The following is a 26846-nucleotide window of genomic DNA, read 5'->3' as shown; positions in this document are numbered from 1 at the left end:
ACTGATCGACAGCTCAACTTGATCCTCCTCAAATAAAGAATCAGAGTCTTCTCTCTCTTTCTCTTCCTCTCTCTCTACAGGGTTCCTGATTTACCGAACTTAGTCATGGCTATGCAAACTGGAATCGGCGTCTCTAGGATCCTCATCCTCGCCGGAGCAGGTATTATTATTATTAATCGCCGATCACTCACGTGTACTTGCACACGTATTTGACTACCTTTTGCTGGCCGTGTTATTTACTAGGATACACCGGTACGATCATGCTCAAAAACGGTAAATTATCCGAATTACTCGCTGAACTTCAGGTGCTTTTATTATTGCTTTACTATCATCATCATCATCATTGTTTGTTTTAAAGAATCATATAGTTTCCTTTTGTTTTGATCAGATAGGTTGTAGCTTAGTTAGATCTGCCTTGTATTTGTTTGTTGAAAATGACTGGGGGTTTAAATTTTATTTTCCTTCTTGAAAATTAAATTGATTTCTATATAATTAAATGCGTCTTTGTGTTTGTTAGAGCTTGGTGAAGGGGATGGAAAAATCCGGGGAAAAATCTGATGGTGATTCTGACTACTCTGATGCCATTGCCCAACAGGTAACAAAGATGCACAGTTTAATTCAAAGATTGAGTTATATAACAATACTTTGCATGTTGTTGCAAATAATTTTCTGTTTTGAAATTCCTTACAGGTGCGTAGGTTGGCAATGGAAGTTCGGCAACTGGCCTCTGCACGGCAAATAACAGTTCTCAGTGGGAATTCTGGCCAAATGGGTATCCTCTACTGTATTTTCTATTCAATGGTTCTTTGAACAGTTCTATTTTTCTCTTCTTTTCCCTAAGTATAAAACCAGAACTAGGATATTTTTTCCTTGGCTTGCAAAATGTTGTTCGTCAGATTTTTGGTGCTAGAGATTAAGTATTCCTTTGATCATTTCTTATTGCGGTGTGCTATCTCATTGGGTTTTAATCCCTTCTACCCGGTACAGGTAACCTCACAGGTCTTATAGTTCCAGCTGCCACCCTGGGGGCATTGGGTTATGGTTACATGTGGTGGAAGGTATGCACTTAAATACCATTGCATTATCATGGGTTTCCTTCTATCGGGATTTTTTTTTTCATAAACTCAAAATTCATTCCTTTCTATTTATTTAGCAGCTCTAAGATGATGAAGCGAGGCACTTTCAGAATGCTGATTTTTTTTTTCCTCCTTAAAAACCAGGGTCTAAAATTCTCAGATCTTATGTACGTAACAAAGCGCAGTATGGCAAGTGCTGTTTCAAACTTGACAAAACATTTGGAGCAAGTATCCGAGGCTCTGTCTGTAAGTTCTGTTTTGTTGATGATTTCAATTTTTTTTTTGGGGAGGGGGCGCTAGAATGTGGCTAATGAGAAAAGGTAAAGAGTATTTTGTGCTTCAATTAAGATGGAAATGTACCAGTCCATCTCTGAAGAAATAAAAGTAGTATGCGATCAGCCAATTTCTACCAGTTACTAACATTATTTGCTGTTGATTTTCCATTTATGCTGTTGATTTTATTTATTTATTTATTCTTTTGTCAGACTGCCAAGATACATTTAACACAAAGAATACAACATTTGGATGATAAAATGGAGAGTCAAAAGGAGATCTCAAAGGCAATTCAAAATGATGTAAGAGAATATCTTTCTCTCTGCATGGGGTGTTTGTGTCTTACATCAAGATTTAGACCCTAGATTCGCATTAAAACTGCTCCAAAACATTAAACTGTGAATGAAGGACCAGGTTTACTCTTTTTGATTGCCCTCATCATCAAATTTGTGATTCTTAGTTTTGGGAAACAGTATGAAGCTTCATATGGAATCATTTAAATGCAATAATTGAAATCCTGATTCTAGTTGGCTTTCTTATTAGTTGATTCACCTATTGAAGTATTTGATTTCATTGAAGTTGTCTTTCAAGTAATAAACTTTATATCTTGTACATCTTAGGTGCTAAAAATCTAGTTGCATTTAATTTTTTTTTGTTGATGAATAAATAATCTAGTGTGATATATTAGCCACATAGTTATCACTTAAAACTTATTGCATCAGTCTCACTTTCTTCTTATTTTTATGATATTCTAGGTGATATTAGGTAATTGTGGAATAGTCTCTTGCATGCCAAAGATTTAACTGCAATATCATCCTAACGTGTCTTGATTTTTTTATTCAGGTCAATGCTGCCTCTGAAAATCTAACACTAATTGGTTCTGAGCTGTGGCAGTTGCAGTGTTTGGTATCTGGTCTGGTAGGTTTTGCCTGATGATAATTCCTTACTTCTTGGCTTTGCTAGCTCTTGCTTTCTTTGTCAATATATCTCTCAAATTCTCAAACTCACGTTTCTACGTGCACCCCCATTAATCTTATTGAAGTACGAAAAAATTCATGTGCTCTATGAAACTTCCTTATATGTTTTATTTTAATTTGAAATAGGAAAAGGAGAAAAGGTTAAATGATAGTGAAGGGATGAAATAGTCCAAATTTTTATTTTAATCCTGTTACATTTGTCATTGTTTCTCTGTCCCTTAACTGAATTCGTTATAATTTGTTTGTTTCTTTTTGCAGGATGGGAAGATAGGTTCATTGGAGGAGAAACAGGTGAAACAACACTTAAAACATATACTTTTTTTAATTTAAATTGAAAACCATATCTTCATACCATGCATCCATGTGCTGCTAGCACTTCTAGAACATACTGATGCTTGCTTAACATCTGTCCCGTGAATAGTTTGCAATGCTCTATTTGGTTTATTTATCCATTTTTACGAGTTGCAGGAAAATGAATATACAGTAGATACATAATACTTTGGACGAGTTTTGTGTCAGATGTTTGAATGAATTTTTGGTTATGTTGAAGTTTACTTTAAGTCATAAACATTGAACACTGTTGTGTGATATTCTTCCTGTTTACTCAAGGAATTGAAGAGTAGTTCAGAGACCCTATTTTGAGCATCTAGGATCCTTAACCGAAATTATGTAAAGTTTTTGTGGATGAACAAACCTTTTCTTGTTCCAAATTCCTGTTGAGAGTTTAAAGTAATAATCTTTGAGTTGTGGGTGCTCTGATAGGCAGATGAATACTTGAATTTTCTTTTGCAATACTGTTGTCATCGTGTGTTTGTTCCTTAATATTGAAGTTAACTAAAAGCTGAGTGTTCTCTTAATCTTTTTGTTGTCTATTTTTTAGATGACTTTAGTGGAATTCCTTTTATAGTTGCTTATGATAAACTGGTCACTTCCTAAGAATACATCTGTGAGATTACTCACCAGTGTTTTATGCCTTGCAATTGCGTAAGTGAGTGATCTTGTTGTTTGATCTCCTGTTCGTATTATTGCTGATGTACTGATCCAATTTTCTGGTGACAGGATATTGCAAATATGGGTGTGATGTACTTGTGCAACTTTGTTGGTGGCAAGAAAGCAAAAATGCCTAAAGCTCTGGAGGTTGGATATAGCATTTAATGCAGTTTTTTTGTAATGCATCTGATTTTCATATATAAATTGTTAACGGGCATTATAATTAAATGGTATTGCTTACTTGAATTATCACATTGTAAAATGAAGCTCTCACCACCATCCTGACATGGAGATTTTGGACAAAGGAGGACAGTATTAGTTTTCATTTACCTGTCTTGTTGAGCCTTTAGCATAAGCTAGGGATTTTTTCTCTACACAAGACCAAAAAAACACACACCATCATCAAAGCAATGATGGATAATTTTCCTTGCTGAACTTTTCTTCTCAACTATCTCCCGACCCTGCTTCTTTTCCATACTACTCATTTTCTGACTGTCAATGTCTTTTACTATTCTCCCACTATCAAAGTCCTGTTTTATATCTAACTTAAGATTATTGACCTGAATATTTGTTTCTACATCTTGCAGGATCAGCTTAAACCTTCAGGGAGAACTCGTGCTTCACTCACATACTCTGAAGTCCCAAGTTTGACGGTATCTTTCTTCTATAATGAATTTAATTGTAATTTCTGTGATTTGGTTCCCTCTTGCTTGCACACACGTTTCCTAATACCCTGATACAGATTAGCTGAAGTTAGGCATGCAACTTTGCTGCAAATTTACAGTTTGATCCTTTAGCCACCACATGCAAATTTATCCCCAATGGGCTGGGCACTGTCATTTTAATACACAATCATGTCCCATTAAACCAGTCTTGAATCCCAGAAAAGATGAATGGGAGAGAATGCAAACAAATGTAAAATGTATGCTGCATGTCTGGTTTATGGATTGGTTTGACCCGGCCCATTTCTGCTTCCTGGTCTGTCAGTACTGCTTATTGCAGGTAATGGGAAATCTTGATGCTCAAAACATTGAGGATTTGGGGTGAAAATGTTAGTGACAATAAAATGCTTTGTGTTCACAGAGTATAGTCTGAACTCGAATTTGATGGCTCTCTTTTTCCTGACAGGGTCTAAAGGAGCTTGCGGACGATTTATCTCAAACTTTCAGCAAGCCAGCAACTGACGCTACTTTGCAAGATGGAACTGATAATCTGGAAGACCAGCTAAGAACCCCACGTAATGAACCAAGAGCTCTTCTCAGGTTTGTATTCCATCATTTTCTAACTGCATTGCTATTCATCTGCCAGAGAAGATGGTGCTTTTGCATATAACAGTAAATTGGGAACAGTTTCTTTGTTGCCAACAGAACAATCAGTTATTTATTATTATTTTTCTTATTTATCTGAAAGGGAAAATCATATTAATCATATTCTGTGCTCGTTAACCAGTGAGTAAAACTTTTAGGGTGGGTCTATTTCCACAACCAAAATCCAAATTGACATGAGACCATTAACAAGTTGTTTGTAAGGTGAATAATTAATTGATTTTTATATCAAATTTGGACAATTCCAATGATATCTATTCAATTTGAATTCCAAGAGTTTGATGTTTCAAATTGAATTGCACCCAAACTTTATTGCTGTTACCTCCCTCCCTCTGCTTTCTTCTTACAAGTTGTGATGGTGAGGGAGCTCCTTTAGTTTTTTTCTTTCTTGAAGCAATCTAAGTCCAATAGCTGCTTTGATATTAGGCATTGTCTTACAAATATTTTGTTCTTCTGTGGCCTTCAATCTCCCATCTGGTCACCATTATTGCTGGAGTTCAAGTGTTGGACCACTCTGTTTTGGACTTGTTGAGCTTTTGTATATGGAGTGCTAAAAGAAATGAACTTAATGGCAAGGCTTTAGGTTGGTATTAAAAAAATAAGGGTGCTATTGCTGGTGGTGGCTGCAGAACTCTGGTGCAACAAAAATTGCTTTGGCGTCAGTCATGTCAGTTAAATATTCGAATTCCTCTGGTGTTACTGCTGAGTAATTAATTTGGCTTTTTGCAGAAAGGGTGGGTTAGTGTGGCTTTTTGCAGAGAGGGATGAATGAGGAGTGACCCCAGGAGAAGATAGTGTTTGGATGCTTAGCTAGAAAGAATGTAGAAAGATAATGTGGGTCACATTGATATTTTTCCTTGGATTAGAGTTTGATGATGTAGAGATAGAACTTCTATTGGTAATTGATAAGCTTTCCTTGAACCAAATTTGTGTTCTTGGTTCCCAAGTCATTGACCAGTATACCACATTTCATAATTTGGTAGCACACCCTATTTCCTTATTCCGCATTTTGTTAGCTTAGGAAACATTGGAATCTGAGATTTGAGTATATGCAATAATGAAAGAAAGCTTTTGTTAACGGATTAGGGGTCCTTCTAGGATGGTTGGTGATTAAGCTTTGGGTCATCTCTCACACTGAGCTGGTGCTTTCTGGTAGGAAAGGTGGTGATAAAGTTTCTAGGTTCTGTTGATTTAACTTGTTGCTCACAATTATTTGTTTCTCAGGAATATAATGTTGAAATGCCCATGCCCCCTTTTTGTTTTCCTGTTCTGACATGCAATTATGTTGCTTACTCATGGCTTAACATTTGCAGGTTTAATTCTGCCAGGTGTTGATTGCAATGCCCTAAACACAATCATCACCAAACCGCATCTCTGCAACAGTCTTGTTGATTATTTTATGTACAAATAAAGGAGATTTTTAACCACACTGAGGAACAATCTCGGAAATGGTGGTTGATTTCTTATGGTAGATTACTCCAGCAGGTTCCTATTTGACTGCCCACGATGCCCTGCTTTAGAAATTCAATAAGACATGCTATCTGTTTGTATTACAACGTTTCATTTTATCAGGATTGTTTAATGGTAGCAAGTGTTGTGGCAACTACCCGTAGTCCTGTAAAGTATAAAATTTTTTGGTATTAAACCGACACTTATAGTCAAAATTGGATTGTTATGATGATTTTTTTATTTTTTGGAACATAAGAATTGTGTTTCTTTAGAAAGGAAAAGTGCGAATGTATTTGTGTTTCTTTAAGTGTTTTGGCATTCCGGGGATGTGATTTTCTCGGTTAGTTTTTTTGCTGTTTTCACCAGTTGGTTCCTAAAAATAAGCCCTCCAACTTCTCAGTTTTATTTATCGAGGCCAAGCCTTTAATTCCTAACAATTGATTCGATATAGTTTAGTTTGGCTACAAACTTGGATGTGTAATTGTATAATTTAGTTTTGCTCAACTGTGAATAGAGTGTTTTGGTGCCATGGATGAAGAATGAACAGAGTAGTCTTGCTCTTAAGAAGATTTTGCTTCATGTTCACAATAATTGATCATGAAAATAGGAAGTGTACTATTTTCATTATAGATGAGATACTTAAAAGAGTGTTGGAGGGAGGAGAGGGTATCTGCATTTATTTGTAAGAGCAATTTATGGTACTTGTTCACAGGCTAGTTAGCTGCATTGCCTCATGCAAGGAAGAGGCAGAAGGAAGTTGGAATCTCTAGTTAATGGAAACGAGAAGGCATGCTCAAGGCTCCATTCCAAAGAGATTGCTCCATTCCATTGTATGGTGGCAATGTATTTGTCTCTCCTTGCTCTGAACACAAGAACGGATCCTCGTTTGAAGTGCCCCTGTGAGGAATGGGGCCGAGTCCATCATAGAATGCCTCCCCGGCATTGTTGTTGCCATTATGCGGGTTTTTCGAATCATTTTCTTCAATTTCTTCGGAGGTGGTATTCAAGTTCTTCTCCACAAGCTCTTTGAATATTGAAGATTTAAAGAGGAGGCTAAGGGCAGTCGAGGAGGATGACCTGGAGAGGGGGCTAACGGGAAGCGTCTTCCTGTGAAAAATGTCCTCGTTTTTAGGGGTGTTTAAATTATCCATTAAAGAAGGGTCCATCTGGAGAACGGATAGCTGGGTTGGTTTCTCGCTCGGAAGGTGATTGGAGAAGGTTGCCATCGGCAGGGGGTCTGAAGCTGGCTTCGATTCTTGAGGTTGAGGTGCAGGAAGACTGGCTTCTGGCTTCAGCCATCTGATGTATGTGCTTAAATCGAAATTGGTTACAGCATTGATCCCTCTGTATTCAATGGCTGCTATATCATAGGCATGAGCAGCTTCCTCTTGAGTGCCTACAATAGGAGGAAATAGATCTTGTATTTAGCTGTGAAAGGACATCGGCTCAGATTAGATTGCCCCAGCCAAATGCTTCATCAATGCCATCTTTTAAAGATTATATTTTTGTTTTTCATGTTTCATTAAGATAAAAAAAAAAAAAAAAAACCGTTTCAGGTCATTAACTCACTGTACGTGCCAAGATAAAGATACTTGTTTCCAAACACTCTCCCTATCCTTGCTTCCCATCTCCCGTTGTGATGGTGCCTGAAATTTCAAAGAAAGCGGCCACCTGCCTCCGAGTTAACTGGTGCATGCATGCATGCATAATTCCTTCAGATTAGTAAGCAGAAAAGGGTGTTGCGCTTACCTAGCAACTCCTCTGTATTTGGATACACCTCTTGAAAACCCACTGCTTCTCCTATAAACAAAAACTATACTCTCTTAATTCTTCTGATTATACCCCAAAGTTCTTATGTATAATTGGTGAGAATGCTCAAGAACAAACCTTCTCAAGGAGGCTAGATATTCTTCTTTGGTTACCGTTTTCATTATTTCAATCTCTTTCTCGTAGTCAGACGCCTATAACAAATTGATGATCACACAGAATTCAACTTAACATTGAAAGATAATTTTCTCGGCTCCATAAATATATTAGCAAGTATCAAATAAGAAATTCACATAAAAAATAATTATTTTTTTATCAGATAGACTGCAGTAATCTTTACCGGAAAATTTGTGAAAGTTGACGTTCCCCAGTACTTGAGAGCAGCTAAATCATATGCTCTTGCAGCGGATTCTTCTTCATCATAAGCTCCTGTTGCATTTGCAGATGTTCTCAAAGGTTAGTTGGCTTTCTTCTTTCTTTGTTAATCAGTTATCTCTAGAGCAAATTAATTGAGATTGGTTTCAACCAGAAAGCGAAGTGCTCACCAAGATAAACTTCCCCGAGCAAAATGAAGTTGATATGCACACAGATGAAAAGGCCGATCGTGAGTAATCAAGTACGTTAAGTATCTGAGGCAGGGACGGTGAAGCAGATTTAACAAGCCAAGAAGGCTTGGAAACTACGTACGTACCTTGTTTACCCTTCTTTCTCTGTGTTGGATTCCAAGTTCCTTTATCCCATAAATGAGCTTCAAATCGTCCGGTCCAACGGTGCCTGTAGTAAATAATTAGCACATGAATACACATGTTTAGCTTCTAATTAACAACTAGTCAAGCAAACGAGAAACATAATTGCATTGATAATGATATGTAGAAAAAACCATGAAAATGATCCTAGTTTGCTATATCAAATTAAACCTGCTAACTCCCCGAAATCTTGAACTTCTCTTGACAGTAGTGGCAACAGCTGCTGTTCGATCACCAAGTGATTGTTGCTGCTGCTGCTGGTCACTTTGTTGATCATTAATATTGCAGCTTAATGCAAATGTGGAAGGGTCTCTTCGTCGTCTTTTAATACACTTACCAGTCTCCCCGGCTCTCCTTTCTTCTTCTATCATGCACAAGCGACGCCTTCCTAGGCTTATTTTATCGCCAGTATTCCTTGTCATCTCCATCTTTGTCTAAATGACTCTCCAGGGAATATAGAAAGTGACAAGACCAGACCAGACCAAAAGCTATTAATATGTTTGCTTGACGTTTACAAACTAATTATGCAAGTATTGTAACAACTGCTTATAAATATGCTCCAGCAGTGCCCACCCAGACAAAGAATTGTCGATGTTCACGATATCATCTGCGACAAACTCCTTTTGTCTGCACTCTCATTATAATAAGGTGCTAGCTTAGACTACATGGTTACAGGGTATCACCAAAATTATTTCCAGATCCTTGCACATACACCGAACCATCCGAACCATTATATTCTTCGGTATCATCGGATTTCAAAAATTTGACAGGATTTCTTTGCTGTAGTATTCGAAATTAGATCCGTTATATATGATTGTGCTCAAGTTTAACAGCATCTTTAATTATTCATTAATTATTAACTTAATTACTGGAAAATGATCAGAAATGCATTGAATTTAAGCTAAATGCCCGGATTTAATTACCACAGTTTTCAATTTCATAGCTTGCAGTAGTTTTAAGGAAATTAATAGCTACTATTGTACTTGTACCCAAAAGAGAAAATAAAATGCGCTGTTGAAATCCTTGGAGGATTAAAGTTGACGGATTTAATAATACTAAGAGCTTGGACAAAAATGAATTTGGCTTTACTTGTAGAGAAGCTTCCAAAATGCCTTATAGATTTTTGTTTTCTGCGATGCAAACCTGACAAGTGTACAATTACATGACAAACACCGCGTTCTCGTCGTTCGTCTTCTTTTTTCCTTTAGCTTGGTCATTCATCCATGGGATTCTTCGTCAACTTATTGGTCATGTTTTCAGACGTGTTTTGGCTTTGTCTCGTATTCTTACTTAAATTATGGCGCGGTGTTTTCCATGAAATCCAACCCTTTTTATATATATATACTTTCAAATAAATAATTAAAAGTACATTCTATTTTTTTATATAAAAAAAAATACAGTGATAGGGATAAATAAGCAAATCAATACCACTAATAATTAAGCACATACCAACTTCTTCATCTTATTTGTTTTTATACAAGACACGCCAATTCATCAACACACACACACACAAGAGTTTTATATACATAATTAGACAAAAAAACCCTTACATTAATTGCATTATATCTCTTGAGAATTTTATGTTAAGAAAATATATATAAAAGACCAAAAGAACTAGTTAGGTATCTCATGCTTCACCTTATAATATAAAAAAAAATAATACTTTAACGTTGTTAATGTATTTTTTTTAAAAAAAATTAGCTATTCGATATTATAAAAAAATATAATTATTAATTTTAAAAATCCAAATTTGAAAAAACCTTCGTGGTATACTAGGGCAACCAAATGTTAGAGGATCATAGATTGAAATCCCATCTCCATCGCTTTTAATCCTGAATCCATAGTGATCCGCCGAATCCCTGATGAGCCCACCAGATCCCAAAACAATGTCATGAATGTGAAGGCCATGGATGATCATATTTTGTACAAATTAATTGGGATAGTAATACCAGCACCGTAAGCAATATGCACACTGGCTCCCCTCCCATCAATGGTTTCGTTACTAGCTAGTAGCTATCATGAGCTGCAACCATCAAATCTACAGGCTAACACCCTCGAGAGCCGCGCGCTAGGCCTAGCTTGTTGGCTGGCAGCGTCACGCTAAGCTATGAGACCTGATAGCTACTGTCAGCGCATCAACAATTAGGTCTAGTAGCGCCAAACCTAGCAAGAGTTAAGTCTGGCTTTAATTTAGCCAGTGTCAGACTACACGTTTTTATTGGGGCACATTTGATGCTAGCACGTGCCAGCCCAACACGCCTTAAAAATCAAGGAAATTATATCTGTATAGTTTTATTGATCAGGTATTTTTTTAAAATATATATAAAAAAATATAATGATAAAAATATAGTAATCCGGTATCTAAACTCTCTTAATTCTCCTCTCAATTTTTATGGTATGTATAGCTAAATTTTAGAGGTTTTGTGTCTCTTGAATTATTAAGTACCATGGTTATGGCACTATTTGGTGTCCAGTTACATCGTCGCAGGATGACAAATATTGATATCTCAAAGAAGCCTCCACAAGCAATAGCTGGAATAAAAGCCTTTTTAAAAGAAGCTTAGAATATAATGTTTTTATAAAGTATTTTTTATTTAAAAATACATTTAAATAATTTTATTATTATTTTCGACAACATTAAAATGATAAAAAAACACCCTCGAGAAAAAAATATGAATTTAAAAATAGAAAATAAATAAAAACACAGCTGAACGGTAAAGTTAAATAATCACTAAAATGGCATTGTAATGAGTAATTCTTGCAATTATTGCAAGTATCACAATACATAATAATACTAATAATAACATTTGCGAGCATTATTTTTACAGATAATATGCAACATTAAAGTTTCGTCCATGCAATAACCTTTGGCATCTTAATGTTGCAACAATAATAGGATATTTCTCCAATTTATTATTACAAATGAATATATAGCACGACTGTAAATACTATTTTTTATGTTTATTTATGAATGACAATATAGTTCGAACATGATAAATACTAACCCATCTCAATCCAAATAGATAAATATTTTTTATTTATTTTATCCAATAAATAATGGATAAAATATAAATATTATCAAACTCAACCCAAAATCCATCTAAACATATCCCAAAATATATATTTATATTATATAAATATATTTATAGAAAATTTATATTTTTTATTACAATATATATATATATAACACATTTATATATAATATTTATCACTTTATCATTTAATATACATATCCACACTTCAAATATATATATTAACTATTATTTTTTATCAAATAAATAATAATAATAATATATAATAAATACTATGAATACTCGAAACTTCAAAACCCGCATTCCTATGTGCACCCAGCATGTAAACTCTGCGCACACCTCTTTCCAGAAGCTAGACTTTGGTGCAAAGTCAAGAATGGGGATTTTACTTCATTTGGTTGCGCGCAAACCACCCTGGTGAACTATTATTAGACTTTCTTGTTCTGCTGTTCTCTTACTTGGTAAATATAATTCTGCGGACTTGTCCAGGCGGACACTTTCTTGATCACACATCAACAATACTAACATGGATATATTAAGATGCTTCCCAGACCTTGTAATTCCTCCCTTCGATTTTTGAAGACCAACTGTAGGGCCCACTTGGCGGTTCGTAATGACCCGGTCCAATTTTCACCGCCACTTTCTCATCAATGATGGCTGCGTACACATCCCTCTCCGCCTTGGTAATTTTAACCTTAAATGTACAAGCCAGCAAAGAGATCAATTTTTTATTGCTTGCTGTTAATTCATTTTCTTTTTTCCATGCAAGTATATGTTTGCAAGGGAATCATGACCAAAGTGTAATTAGATGCCAAGAAAATAAATGAGCAAACAATGTGTGTCATATGCAACTAATAATTTTTAATGTAACAAGCAGTAGAGAAGTAGAATCAAGGATGAGGACTATTTTCATGGACCTTTTCATTTCTTTTCCTTTTCTTTTCTCTTTGTCTTATCATAGAAAGAAGTTATATAATTTGAAGTTACACAATACATACACTATTTAATATGCTAAAAAGGATAAAAATAAACTATATATCATCTTTGAAAGATTCTAATATTATCTCGATGCTCAAAATATGCGTGTATAAAGATGTAATTTCAATACTTACAGTGCTCCGACAGTGGATTTTGTTCCGGTTTCTTAGAGAGATGAGAGCTGCAATTTCAGATTGATAATGAGAAAATATGTGATCATAGAACACTGCTGGTGTTCCTGGATGAGTCAAGATGTAAGCATATCCTTGCATTTCTTTTCCACTGGGAAATCTCCAATGACCCTTAAGAAAGAAAGAGTATTGGTTAGTAACAAGATAACTTCACAGTATGAAACAGCGACAGCAACACAAAATTATAGGTTTTTCATTCCTTTTGCATCTCCCAATAAATAATTTCCTACCCACCAATTAAAGTTAAGCAGAATCAAGATCCTGGATGACATCCTCAAATTATCTTCCATCTTCCCGTTTGGTATTCTATGAATTCCTTAATTTTAAGAACCTACTTTTTTTTGTCTGTCCTTCTCCCTTTTGAGTTCTTATCTGTTGTTTTACACTACGTTCCATTTAGTATACTTTCTATCCTCTCACGCAATTGGCTCATTTGAAAATGCAAATAATCACAAATAATATGAATCCAAAAGGTTAACCAATTCACAGCTGAGACGAAAAGCTGACTGAAGATTCAGAATGATGCTTCATCGCTTTGTGGACTTAAAACAACTACCCACTTTTACAGGACCAAGTCACGGAAGAAAAGGCTCATCCCATGGTTATATATCTATACAAAGGGCCATTACACTGCGCAATGACTGCTATTTAATGTATTTTTCACTATTCATTGCTGTTATGTGACATGATAAGATATATAATACCATTTCAAACAAATGACGACATTAAAGCCTTTATGTAACTGTAATTAATCCCATAACATTGTAGAAGCTGAAATCATGTTCCTCAAGGATGAGCAAATTTTAACTTCTATTTTTCTCGAGTACGTAATTTCTGATTTAGGATCATTATTGTTCAATTCCTTCAATAGAGGTACAGCAGAAATATAAAAAATTAAGAAATTTAAACCTGGGTAGAACCAGTGTCATGATTCTCTATGAAGGTAACAGCACGAGATGGCCACCATCCGACAACCCCAGGAGGCTTTCCTTTCTGATCTGATAATCGCCAATACTCGCACCTTTCCAGTGTCTACAAGGGGAAAAAATATAAGTTGTAAATATGATTATCCTCCACCTTACCTTCATACCAAACAAATAAACCAAACCAAATGGAAAGGTAGAAGTGGAAGGGCAAGGATATGGCACGAGCTTACAGCACTTGGAAAGCTAAAAAAAAAGCTAGTCCTTCCTTGGATACTTTTCGTGGAAGTATCATGGAGAGAGACTTGAGACTTGATTAACTGACATCTTGTCACCAACTTAATGATTATACAATGACACCACTCAAGTCATAAACTAATTGGCAAAAATGATCATCTAGCAGTTTATGGCATTATTCAGCTCAATTAATCTAGATGCCAAACAGTTAGGTGCTTGGGTGCTACTTGCAACAAGAACTGTTTCTTATGTTTCAACTACAATCCCATCTATGATTGTGGTCTCAAATATATAACCTAGGAAATGCCAACTAGGTTCGTCATTTGTGGGCAAGAAAAGAAAAGATTAACATCAGAAGTGGAAAATCTGTGTTCTATGATTCAGTAACTCGTTTGATACAAGATCCACGAGAGATGCTGCTCTCTGCAAGAACCTGCACGAATCTAACCAGAAGTATCATCTAAATGATATTGTTATTCCCCTATCCCTTTACTCGAAACATCTACTGACACAGGAAATAAAATAAAAGATTATCGGGAGAAAAAAACACAGAGATATCAAGAAATTAAACAAATAATTCAATTCAGTACCAACTGCATCAGAGCATATGAACACCATCAAGATGTATGTCTTTTGTTTTTCTCTTTTCATTTTGCACACTTTGTACATACATATAGAAACGCGCACCCTCTTGGCCTTTTAAAGCATATTTATCAAAGAAATCTAGTAAATGAGCACTCACCGTATGAAGAATCCCTTTTGTGGTGACGTCAAATGCACCAGCAGTCCCACTGGTGGCATTAATCCAGTCAACAATTCTCTGCCGATGTGCATCTTGACTGTGATCCAATTCACCGTATGTATAACTGAGGGAATCCCAATACTCACCAACAGCAAAATAAGGTTCACTTGCATCCAAGTAATCCTTCACATAACCACCCCAAAATCCTCTCACAAAATCAAGCCTCCATCCATCATACCCGATCTCTTTTCTGCATGCGAGATGCAACCAGTTAAATAAGGTTAGTTATGATGCTACCCAAATAAAATATGTTAAACCATGCAAAGGTGAAAAATACTGATCTATACCATAGGGATTAGCTCCCTGCAACATTTAAAAGCACAAGGCAAGAGCAACAACAGAACATGATAAGGGAAGGGAAGGCAACAAAAAATCACAAAATACAAGCTTCACTCCATTATTAGTAGCTCAGCTAAGCCTCCAAAACAGAACAGATTAAAGCATCCAAAGCACAAAACAAGCTTGATCTTAGCCATAGAAATTACAGCTCCCAGCAAAATCTAAAAGCAGAAGGAAAAGGCAGCAACCGAGCATGTGAAGGAAATCCAGGGAAAATCAGCAAATACAAGTTCCACTCCTTATTGTCTATAGCTCATCTCAGTCTCCAAACAATATGGAAGGCACCAGCAATCCACTCATTAAAGCAATCAAAACCACAGGGAATAGGAGGCAAAAAAAAGCTTCACGCCATAAATAAATTCATTTCAGGCACAAGAGGATAGATCATAATTTGCAAATGACACAAAGGTTAGATCATCATTAGAACTACAGTAACTGGAATTTCCATAGGATTGGTATCAGCAATAAGAAGAAAGACACTAACAGCAGACCAGCAGGCATAGACCCAACATGATGCTTACGATAAGACTAAATAGCAAATACAGCAGAAGTTGGTTGAAAGTAATATAAAACAGGTTTTAAACAAAAAAATAAGCTGCGAATTTCCTGGGAAAGGAAACAAATCCAGAGAAAATATCCCAGTGCTCTAATAACATGAACCATTAAGAAAAATCAGATGATCTTAGGCACAGAAGTGGGAAAAAAAATTGATATACTCCTTATGCTTCCTAGAGCTTAGCGAACCTGCTTTCAGATAAGAGAGCTAGAAAAGCCAGAAGATAAAAAGAAAAAGAAAATGCCTACATTGCATCATTAACCAATTGATTTGAAACATATGATGATGATCTTCTCCAGCAGGAATTTCACACAGCACCGTGCCATTTATTTCTTGGAAGAAAAATGGTAGTGATGCTAAGTGAGAAAATTTGGATGCTGATACCAAGTTTGACTGTCAGAGACTCAGGAATGCTTTGTTATAAAAAATGAAGTTCAGTTTTCATTCTTTCACGATGATACATATTTTCTACTTGGTGTTCACTAATGATTAGAATAAATATACAAGTCCTTACAAACCCAAGGAAGAGGACTATTACCTTAGCCAGAGTAACCATTCTTTGAGATCCTTTCTCACAAATTCTTGTGAATGATCAATGTTTGGGGCAGCATGAAAATTATCTCCACTACTTTTGTTTCCCCTACCCTGCATGATACAGCCCAGGAGTTATACAAATGCGAGAGTATATTTTACAGGCACATATAGCATCAAGGAGCAAATTGTGATTCAGAAATAAGAGCACAGTCCTGAAAGCTGTTGTCACTACATTTGCGTGAAAATAATGCATCAAGCACAAAGAGCAAACATGCACAGTTGGCAGATTAAATCATCAGACAAACCTCCTCTGAAAGTACAAGTCTTGCTATTATAGATTAACTGCAAAATCAAGGTTGTAGGCCATAATTTGCAAGCATGCAAACAAGGTTACAGGAAATAGAACATTCCAAGACAAGCATATGTGACACAGGACAGTTTAAATTTCCAGCAAAGAGATGAAGTACCAAACCACCCAGCATCCTAGAATTTAAATGACAAATAAATGCTAATCTTTTTGTCTCTTGCGTCAGTAAGGAAATGTCCCCCCCACGTCCATACTTCAGACATTCAGATGCATCCACCTCAGTCCCCAGAAATACAACATAAATGAATGTAAACTTGTATAGTCGAGTCATAAACTGATTTAACCATCCCAACAAAGTTCCCTTTTCCTACTGCAGTTGAGAGTAGAGGGGTATGTTCAGGATATCAGAACAAAAAATCCACAAGTAATACTAATATCTGCAGCAAAATCCAGTGAAGTAGTGTTCAATGACATGTTCATTTTGAATATTATTTGCCAGTGCTAACTTACAAAAGAGTACTTGTACACAGGTTTCAACTATCTTGGTTTAGGAAAGGAAAAATTAAGTATAAATATCTGAAAAAATGAGTAACTTGAAGCAACATCAGCAAAAGAGTTCCCTTTCTTTTCTATTCAAGTTCCTGTTGCAGTTCACATAAAAGTGTAACAGGTTCCATTCTTAGCTGTCTCGGAAATATCCAAACACATTAAACTGTCATTCTATCATGAATGTGGTGATTGACAGCGCGTTTGCAATTGCAAAAATACTCATTGGAATAGCTTAATGATTCGGAAAGCAAGCATTGGGAAATCCTATAAATGAAGTTCATGCTGTTGAAAATCATACCACAAAGCCAATTTGGTTAAAAACTACAGGTATCATATATGCACATGGATATGTGTCCATTGTTATCATGCCTTCTTTAAGTATCCAAAACTTAAGCAAAACCAGTTCACATGGATACAATAATGAACAAACAGATTAATTTCAGGCACCGAGTATTAAATCAACACTCTTTAAGTGTGAAATATTCAGATATGAACGCTAGTATTACTTCTTTTCAAAGAAGTTTAGAGTTTTGGATAAGATAGACGTCACAATATCATGACTATTTATGACCTCACTATGCATTGACAAATGTTACCTTTTGAGATCTTTTCAATATATGGATAAAAAAAAGTACAGATGCTTTCCAGAAGTAAATACGAGCCAGGGTCATTCTCTTTCCTTTTTTTGCTGATCAGTTTTAGAATTATGTTTGAAGGCACCAGGGCATTTTTTCTATGCACATTAATGTCAATATATTCTCCTTTTCTTTAATAGCTGTCTTTTGTAGCTGTCAGTATATTCTCCTTTTCTTATTCTATTTCTTTCATAGCTGTCACTATATTCTTCTTTCCTTGTTTAATTTCTGTCATAGCTGTATATCCCTTGATTCTCTCTAAAGATCTCAATTATTGTCTAGGCCTAGTATTTTAAAGGATCTAATTATGTTTATTCAATCCTAGAATTCAGGGATTTGATACTTCTTGATGTATATATATATTGTAACTCTCTTAGTGAAAAATATAGAAAACATTTCAGAATTTCTCTTGTATTATCTTGTCATGGTATCAGAGCCAAAATTCTGAAATCAATTCATCTTGTGTCTAGTTCCTTGTCTGGTTCTTCTATTCTGTTTTTCTTGGACTTGATCTCTTGGTTCTTGTTTCTAGTTAAATCATGTCTCTGGAACGATCTGAACATTTTCTTGTTCGATTAACTGGAAAGAACTATTCTGCCTAGGCTTTCCAATTTCAGATTTTTGTCAAGGGAAAGGAATTATGGGGTCATATTACTGGGACAGTTCCTGCACCTGACAGTGAGCAGGAAAAGGAGAAATATGTGAAATGGGAGGTGAAGGATGCTCAAATTATGTCTTGGATCCTTGGAAGTATGGAACACTCCATGCTTCTCAATCTCAAGCCTTACAAAACCTCTAGAGAAATGTGGGATTACCTAAAGAAAGTTTACAACCAAAGCAATACAGCACGAAGGTTCCAATTGGAACTCGAGTTGGGTCAACTCAGTCAAGGCAATATGTCAATACAAGAGTTCTATTTTTCCTTTGTAAATCTTTGGGCTGAGTACACAGACATTGTGTATGCAAGTGTACCTCTTGAAGGACTTATTGCTATTCAAAGTGTGCATGAGACCAGCAAGCGTGATCAGTTTTTAATGAAGTTAAGGGGGGAATTTGAAGCAATCAGGTCCAACCTGATGAATAGAGAACCAGTTCCTTTCTTGGATATCTGTGTAAGAGAGCTTCTCAGGGAAGAACAACGGATCATCACAAGCTGTCTGGAGCAAAAAGCTCAAAATTCTACTCCAATTCCTGTTGCATACACTGCTCAAGGGAGGTCTAAAGAAGGTAGAAATATGTCAAATGTCCAGTGCTATAGCTGCAAAGGATTTGGGCACATTGCCACTACTTGTACTAAAAAATTCTGCAACTATTGTAAGAAAACAGGGCATATCATCAAAGACTGCTCCATCCGGCCTCCAAAGAAATCTGAAACTGCCTATAATGTTTCGGTTGGTTCCTCAAATACTCCTAGTCCTGGTCAGTCCTCTATGACCCCTGAAATGGTCCAACAAATGATAGTTTCTGTTCTTTCTGCTTTAGGCCTTTCAGGTAACCGAAATTCTATTCTTAAGCCTTAGTATTTTGATTCTGCTGCTTCCAATCACATGACCAACACTGCTTTACCTTTAAATAATGTTCAAAAATATAAAGGCAATCTTCATATTCGTACTGCCGATGGTAATCCCTTGAGAGAAATAAACTTACTGCCCAATCTGTCAAGTGTGCTTTCTTAGGCTATGCTGTCACCCAAAAAGGATTTCTTTGTTATGATCCACATGCACGTCGAACTCGTGTCTCTAGGAATGTCATATTTTTTGAAAATCAGCCTTTCTTTTGCACCCAACAGCCTTCAGTACTTCCTTCTCTATCTGTTTTACCATATTTTCCTAAGTCACCAACACCAGTACAAAGGTTTAAACCTGGTTATGTTTATCATAGACGCACTCCTGCTTCTACTCCTTCTCCAGGTCTCACTGAGGTTCCTTCACATCTTCCTGCAACATTTGATCCTGTTCTACCCATTTCCTATGATCCCCCTCCTCTTCGTAGAAGCTCTAGACCTCACAAACCTCCTGAAAGGTATGGTTTTTCCACTCCTGTGGCTATGTCTTCTACTATGTCTTCTATTTCCATTCCCACTTGTTATAAACAGGCTAGCGCACATGAGTGCTGGAAACAAGCAATGGAGGCAGAACTTCACGCACTTAAGGCCAATCATACTTGGGATATTATCTCTTGTCCTCCACATGTCAAACCCATTGGTAACAAGTGGGTTTATACTGTGAAACTCAAGTCTGATGGATCTTTGGATAGATACAAAGCTAGATCGGTTGCTCTTGGCAATAAACAACAATATGGCTTCGACTATGAAGAAACATTCGCACCCGTTGCTAAGATGACTACGGTGAGAACACTTCTTGCTATTGCAGCCTCTAAAGCTTGGCCTTTATATCAGATGGATGTCACAAATGCCTTTTTGCATGGGGATCTTAAGGAAGAGATTTATATGCAACTTCCACCTGGTATGTCCACAACGGCTTCTAATGATGTTTGCAAACTAAGACGCTCTTTGTATGGGTTGAAACAGGCACCTAGAGCCTGGTTTGAGAAGTTTCGCAACACTCTTCTCACCTTCTCCTTCACACAAAGTCAATATGATTCATCACTTTTCTTTTACAAGACCACCACTGGTATGGTATTTCTCTTAGTCTATGTCGATGATATTATCCTCACTAGTAATGACATTGGTTTGATCACCAAGCTTCAACATATGTTGCATAGTACATTTCAAATGAAAGATCTTGGACATCTCACATATTTTTTGGGGCTAGAAGTTCACTCTAGAGATCATGGTTTGTTCTTAAATCAACATAAATATATTCAGGATCTCATTGAGCTAGCTGGTTTAAAGGATGCTACTGTTGTTGATACAATAATGGAGGTGAATGTGAAATACCGAAAAGATGAAGGCGAGCTTTTGCCTGATCCTTTTTTATATAGGCAACTTGTTGGTAGTCTTATCTACCTAACAATTACAAGGCCTGATATCTCCTATGTTGTCCATATAGTTAGCAAATTTATGCAGGCACCTCGACATCTTCATCTTGCTGCAGTTCGTCGTCTTATTAGATACTTAATTGGTTCCCCTACTCGTGGGTTGTTTTTTCCTAAACATTCTACTTTTACCTTGACTTCCTATAGTGATGCGGATTGGGCTGGCTGCCCGGATACTAGGAAGTCTCTCACGGGCTGGTGCATTTTTCTTGGAGATGCCTTGATCTCTTGGAAGTGTAAGAAGCAGGATTGTGTCTCTAAATCTTCTACAGAGGCTGAGTATTGCGCCATGTCTGCAGCTTGTTCTGAAATTGTGTGGTTACATGGTCTTATTTCTGAACTTGAGTTTCCCCAAACTGCTCCTACTCCACTTCATGGTGATAATACTAGTGCTATTCAAATCGCTGCGAATCCGGTCTACCATGAACGCACCAAGCACATCGAGGTGGACTGTCATTATATTCGGGAGGCCTTTACTAGCGGTGTTATCACTCTTCCTCATCTCAATACTGATCTTCAAATCGCTGATGCCTTTACAAAAGCCTTGACACGCCAACGACATAAGTTTCTCAATAGCAAATTGATGTTGTTCGACCTACCCGCATCTTGATGGGGGATGTCAATATATTCTCCTTTTCAGCTGTCTTTTGTAGCTGTCAGTATATTCTCCTTTTCTTATTCTATTTCTTTCATAGCTGTCGCTATATTCTTCTTTCCTTGTTTAATTTCTGTCATAGCTATATATCCCTTGATTCTCTCTAAAGATTCAATTATTGTCTAGGCCTAATATTTTAAAGGATCTGATTATGTTTATTCAATCCTAGAATTCAGGGATTTGATACTTCTTGATATATATATATATTGTAACTCTCTTAGTGAAAAATATAGAAAACATTTCAGAATTTCTCTTGTATTATCTTGTCAATTAACAACTAGCATTTCCTGGTAAAGCATCCTGCTGCTTAATATTTGAGTCGTAAGAAATTAGCAACTGTGTTATCCTTTAGAGTAATTGATTCTTCATTCAACAGCAACACAGCTATCCAACTTTGGGAATCACATAAAAAAATTCAAGTACCTGAAAATGTGGATCATCTGCAACAACTGCCCGGTCATCCCAATTCAAGCGGCCTCCAAAAATATTCCATACACCATTCCCATTCTTGTAGTGTGCACAACGATGGTTCAAAACAGCATCTCCAAGAACTTTAACACCCTTTCCATGGAATCTCTTCACAAGATCCTTCAGCTCATCAATATTTCCATATCTGATATATACAACATGATAGAAATCAAATAGTACTTCATGGTCAGTATGATGATAGTGCCCATCATCTGTCATTCAGAAAAACAAAACAAAATCTGATAACCTACTAACAATTTCAATGATTGACAGACAATGAATTTGATGGCTTAAAATATGATACTTGTTTCCAAGCACAAAAGGTTATAAGATAAGGAAGAAAATATCCAAAAACTATAGAACCTCATTTCTATGTAAGAACATGTCAATTATGTTAATGTAAAAGGTATGGTTAGTTCTGGAGCAAACACAAAAGGAACAATTGGATCTGTACTAGCATCAGCTTCTGTGACCAAGTCCAATCTGAAAATCATTTTAGGAAGACCGTGACAAGAGTATTATGCATTTTTATAATTTTATAATATGTACCTGGAGTTAAGATTATACAAATCTTTTGGCATGTAACCTTCAGGTGACACAGATTCTGTTGGTGGGGGCAACCAAACCACAGTGAATCCAAGGGATGATATTTCTTCAACTTTTTTTTTTAGCTCCATGTACCAATGTCCCAATTTATGGGATTCCCAATTAAAACCTTGGAGCAATATTTCATGACCAGTGCCAGTTCCTGAGCATATTTTAGGAGCCTCTGTTGCCTCGGATTCCAGAGCAGTTTCATCCAGAAAAGTTGGCATTGAGCTTCTGAAGATACTGTATGCTTCAGCAGCCAATTTTTCAATTTCTTGGAGAATGCTTTCTTGTGCTTCTTTTGTTTTTGTCTTCTGTCTCTTCTCAGAGGAAAAGTCACTAACTAAGCTCCGTATTTCATTAATTATACCATCAGTATATATAGCATGAGAAACTTCTTGATCTGCTCCTACAGTGTTTTCAGATACTGGTGCAACTTCAGATTGTCCGGCTACTGATAGAGCAGGAATGCTACTTGAGATTGGGAGAGCGATATAGAAATCATTTCCCATACAATTCAACCAAGTGTTATCATTCAGCTTGAGAACAAAAAGGAAGCCTACAAGGTCTCCGTCCAAAGTAAATGACCCTGAACGTCCATTTCCATCCTCTTTTGCCTGCAAAATGGGATGGCCATTTAAGTGAAAGTAAAAGCAAGAAATAAGAATTCTTAACATTAAAATAGATAAGCCGACAATACCAACCATCAAGATACCCCAAATTCAAATTATCAACGGAAAACACAAGTAACGAATGATGTATGCTAAAAGGTAAATTACAAGCCAAACAATGCTTCCAGCCCAAACCCATATATGATGGTGTATCATGTCTATGTATACAAACATTTGAGTGTAAGTGAGTACTAAATAGAAAATTTGACAATATCCTCTACATCCACTTGATGTAAGGCCTATCTTTCTGAACTTCCAGCTAAACTATCCACTGCCACTAAAGAGTGAAAAGGGGAAAGAATAAGAAGTAAAGGAGCAGCTACAAAGCCCACAATAAAAACATAATTGTGTTCTTGGCAGTGGGTATTTTCCTTTATTTTTTGTAATTGAGAAACAAACACTTCGCCTTATCCCATTTCTATGTAAAAAGGGAGAGTCAACATTGGAGGAGGAAAAAGAATGATGAAAACAACAGATGAATGCAGGTTATGTTTGTGATAGATAGCAGAGAGTTGTGTTAGTTACCAGTAATTTTCTTTATCCTTAATATTAGATCATTAAAAAATCTACACTCACTCCCAACGAGATGAATGCAGGTCCAAACCTAGTGGAAGAATTGGACCAAATATGAAGTGAGTGAAGATTTATGTGCATGTTTAATAAATTAAAATTCCAATGATAAAGTATATAAGTGAAAAATAAGAATCAATCAGCAAAGTTGACATGCACTTGTAAGAAAAATAATTTTCTTGATATGTTTCAATTTGTATACAAATGTTGCCCAATAAAACAGAGTAAAGAAAAAATAGAAACATGATACAGCCATGGCAAGGAAATACAAGGAACAGAGAAGCAAGAATCTGGATAGACTTGAATATAATTATATTTTATTTTTGCGGGGTGTCATTTGGTCTATAGTTCCTCACTATTCCAACCAATGACATCATTTTGTTGGAAAGAGAGAGGTGCCAGTTGGCCTACATGTCCCTGTGCCAAAGTAGCTTTTAGCCTTGGCAATCTGTGTTCTAGCTTCGTTTGATGAACTTTACATAGTACCACATAAAATGGGCAGTTATTACTATCCAGAAATAAAGAAAGTGCATCCCAGTGTTAATTATAGCTTTGTATATATCATTACCTAACTGAACCATGATTACCTGCAATGAATATTTTTACAAGGCAACAACACTGCACATTCTGGAAAAGATGTCCAGGTACGCTATTCACTATTCAGTTTCCTCTTTATACGGTAAATTCAGTTCTATACCTGTAGCACAGTCCGCAAAGCCTTGTTCTTAAACACAGTTGTGTCTGGTGGATGTGGAGCAGCTGGAATTTCCCATTTTTTCGCATCATCTCTGCAAACTCCCCAGTGAACAACAACCTCTCCAGGTAGATCAGTTACTAAATAGAGAAGATTCTTGGCTGTCTTGAGACACTTGCTAACTGAAACAGTCACCGAGTTTTCAATCACGGCAAATTTAGCAATAGGCAGCTCTTCATAGAATCCTTCTACCTTCCTAGTTTCTTGTTTAGGGTCTTTGGATCTGCTACTGCTATCTTTACCTTCAGAAGCCAATGCATCTGCTTTGAGGAACATGTTAGAAAGCATTGCCCCTAGAATTGAAGATGAGTTAACACAATCTGTCAGCTCATCAGCAAATATAAAATGGAGAAGAGAGAGAGCTACAGAGCAAACAGAAATCATAAACCACCTACTCATGACCCAACTAACCTCCAACATAATAGCAAGCATGAGTTTGGGATCTACAACTTAGCCACAAGTATGCCATCTGATTTATTTTCCCAGCCGATTTCTAATTCAACCAAGATTTATGTAAACGATGAAATCAGGCAACAGAGTACTTAACAAACTATGGGAGATTAGCAATGTAGCATTGAACCATGCCAGTTTGCAACTTATGTGGAAAAGGAAAGTGAAGAACAGGAAAAAGACTAGAAACTAAAATGGTTTGATTCACTATTCAGCAATTCTGTATGTCTATAATGGAAAACAGGCAAAGGAAAGTTACACTAATCCGATTTCTAGTTTTCCAGAAATCCTATTCATCCACATGGTGATCAAATTTTACTTGGGATTTTCCTTCCTCTGGCACTGCTTTATTGTTATGTAGAGACACTGGATCAATCAGATTAGTATCTCTGATTAGGACCATCCTCTGTGATAGTTCTAGAAAAAATCTTGTTAAAAAACCAAATCCATAAACACGGACGCATGTTGTTCGCAAATGGTAACAAATCTGTAGTACAAAACATGGGGAAAGAAAAGAGATCATGTAAATAGCAGCATATGAAAATAATACTAATGATTAATTTTATAACCTGGCCACATACTAAAGCCCCCCTTTCCTCCTATGACGTTTCCACCGCCAGAATCGAGCAAGCAGTCCACAAGAGGCACCTTGAAATCTCTCCCTTTGTGCTGATACCAAACTCCAGTTTCTTCATCCTGTGCCAGCCAGCCACCGCAATCCCCCACAAAAATGAGAGAGAGAGACAATTATTACCCAGCATAAAATTGAAAAATAATTAGGACAAGTGAAAAAAAAAAAAAGCAGCATGCTAAACTCAAAACCTTCAAAACAAAATTCAGGGCTGCAACCGGACTTTTGGGATCAATCCCAATCTTCACTTGGTGAAACTTATCTCCTTCTGATGCCTTCTTTAACGGCGTCTCTACGGCATAGTCCTGCAAAAGCAAAACGTTACACTACATTCCAGCCAGTGACGGTCAAGTGTCATGGTCATTGGAAGGCAATAAATAAATAAATAAGATTTACCTTTATAGGAATCGAACCAGGGGGTCTCATATTCTCTGGAGGTTGATCCCATTCACTGCCAGTATCATCGACATAAGAAACACCCCAATGAAGAATCCATTTCCCTGGAAGGCTACACCCTACAGTAAGCTGCTGCCATTGATCCTCCTTCTCCTTGGCCTTACTCTGATCTAATCTTACAAAAATCTTTCCTTCAGTCGTTTCAGTACGCGAAAGAGGGAAGGTCTCTTTGAATACGACATCATTAGTGGATTCAACAACAGCCGTATCGGTGGAGCTAGCTCTAGCCGTGTGGGTTTTGACCCTATGAAGGTCAAGAAAAGGGAAGTAGGAGGCATTTGACAGGAGTTTTCGTCTTGGTTTTAGTGAACAGCAACAATTAAAAGACGAAGAAGATTTGATGAGAGCAGCAGTAGTGACAGTTATAGCAGCCTTTCTCCTGCTACGAGCATATCCGGGCTTTTCAAAGCGAGAGTATCGAAGGAAAGGCTTTACTACGCTAACTGCCGACATTTTTCTTAGATCTTCTCTCTGATTTTGTTGATCTTTTTATGCACTCGGTACAGTCATGGAGGGGAGTCGAGTTGGGTGGAGCAGGGCAATGGGAAAACGGGGATTTTTTCCCAGATATTTATAACAACTGGCAGTGGTGATGAAAGGTTGGTTCCTTTTTTATTACATTTGTGTAAAATTACTAGGAGCGTACATGTGTGTATAAATACATTGAAAAGGTACACATTGGAGTGAAAGCGACACTTTCTTGGAATTCTTCGTGCTGGTTGCGTGCTGCACATTTCTTCTTTTAAATCATATTTACCATTCAATTATAAAATAGTCTCTAAACTAGTAATTAGCCCGTAAGGGGTGAGGAATTATTAAGTAATCTTTTATTATATTTGTTAATAGCTTGTTCTGTCTAGAATTTACTCAAAAAAATCCTCATATATTTTAGTCAATCTTTTGCAGTCTAATTTCTAGTT

At 36.6% G+C, this 26846-nt stretch overlaps 3 protein-coding genes across 5 annotated transcripts; 1 reads left to right on the top strand and 2 right to left on the bottom strand.

Annotated features, from left to right (window-relative positions):
• Positions 1-6316, top strand: LOC133697642 (uncharacterized). Of its 2 annotated transcripts, none has more exons than XM_062120342.1 (13): positions 1-160; positions 244-305; positions 518-595; positions 691-772; positions 988-1058; positions 1221-1322; positions 1562-1651; positions 2193-2267; positions 2585-2617; positions 3386-3463; positions 3904-3969; positions 4445-4578; positions 5955-6316. In XM_062120342.1, the coding sequence occupies exons 1-13, from the start codon at positions 106-108 to the stop codon at positions 5974-5976; spliced, it is 948 nt and encodes a 315-aa protein (XP_061976326.1). In that variant the 5' UTR covers positions 1-105; the 3' UTR covers positions 5977-6316. The 2 variants fall into 2 exon arrangements, with proteins under 2 accessions (XP_061976326.1, XP_061976327.1); XM_062120343.1 differs by having other exon boundaries at positions 42-160; positions 244-273.
• A 429-nt stretch (positions 6317-6745) lies between these two features.
• LOC133696761 (AP2-like ethylene-responsive transcription factor At1g79700) lies at positions 6746-9031 on the bottom strand. The gene is made up of 8 exons (XM_062119037.1): positions 8775-9031; positions 8549-8631; positions 8403-8411; positions 8198-8286; positions 7978-8051; positions 7840-7890; positions 7660-7736; positions 6746-7486 (listed from the first exon to the last, which is right to left on the bottom strand). Exons 1-8 carry the CDS (start codon positions 9029-9031, stop codon positions 6861-6863), a joined length of 1266 nt encoding a protein of 421 aa, XP_061975021.1. The 3' UTR covers positions 6746-6860.
• Positions 9032-11781: 2750 nt separating this feature from the next.
• LOC133697089 (alpha-amylase 3, chloroplastic) lies at positions 11782-26515 on the bottom strand. Of its 2 annotated transcripts, none has more exons than XM_062119436.1 (11): positions 25867-26515; positions 25662-25775; positions 25409-25535; positions 24333-24682; positions 22356-23011; positions 21762-21951; positions 16200-16306; positions 14707-14956; positions 13714-13836; positions 12748-12915; positions 11782-12329 (listed from the first exon to the last, which is right to left on the bottom strand). In XM_062119436.1, exons 1-11 carry the CDS (start codon positions 26377-26379, stop codon positions 12171-12173), a joined length of 2757 nt encoding a protein of 918 aa, XP_061975420.1. In that variant the 5' UTR covers positions 26380-26515; the 3' UTR covers positions 11782-12170. The 2 variants fall into 2 exon arrangements, with proteins under 2 accessions (XP_061975420.1, XP_061975421.1); XM_062119437.1 differs by having other exon boundaries at positions 24333-24649.
• Between the last annotated feature and the right edge of the window lie 331 nt (positions 26516-26846).

The sequence above is a fragment of the Populus nigra genome, chromosome 6, assembly GCF_951802175.1.
Source record: "Populus nigra chromosome 6, ddPopNigr1.1, whole genome shotgun sequence".
In the NCBI taxonomy this organism is placed as follows: domain Eukaryota; kingdom Viridiplantae; phylum Streptophyta; class Magnoliopsida; order Malpighiales; family Salicaceae; genus Populus; species Populus nigra.
The sequence above is the reverse complement of the archived record's forward strand: the minus strand, read 5'-3'. Positions and strand labels throughout refer to the sequence as shown.

Excerpts from the sequence above, each read along its gene's own strand:
- LOC133697642 (XM_062120342.1), top strand. The coding sequence starts at position 106 with ATGGCTATGCAAACTGGAATCGGCGTCTCTAGGATCCTCATCCTCGCC. Across the intron at positions 2,618-3,385 it reads GTTCATTGGAGGAGAAACAG|GATATTGCAAATATGGGTGT; the intron begins GTGAAACAACAC and ends TTCTGGTGACAG. Across the intron at positions 3,464-3,903 it reads AAATGCCTAAAGCTCTGGAG|GATCAGCTTAAACCTTCAGG; the intron begins GTTGGATATAGC and ends TACATCTTGCAG.
- LOC133696761 (XM_062119037.1), bottom strand. The coding sequence starts at position 9,031 with ATGGAGATGACAAGGAATACTGGCGATAAAATAAGCCTAGGAAGGCGT. Across the intron at positions 8,052-8,197 it reads CAACTTTCACAAATTTTCCG|GCGTCTGACTACGAGAAAGA; the intron begins GTAAAGATTACT and ends AATTTGTTATAG. Across the intron at positions 7,737-7,839 it reads AAATACAGAGGAGTTGCTAG|GCACCATCACAACGGGAGAT; the intron begins GTAAGCGCAACA and ends TTGAAATTTCAG.
- LOC133697089 (XM_062119436.1), bottom strand. The coding sequence starts at position 26,379 with ATGTCGGCAGTTAGCGTAGTAAAGCCTTTCCTTCGATACTCTCGCTTT. Across the intron at positions 24,683-25,408 it reads GGGCTTTAGTATGTGGCCAG|GGGCAATGCTTTCTAACATG; the intron begins GTTATAAAATTA and ends CTTCAATTCTAG. Across the intron at positions 16,307-21,761 it reads CAGATGATCCACATTTTCAG|GGTAGGGGAAACAAAAGTAG; the intron begins GTACTTGAATTT and ends TGTATCATGCAG.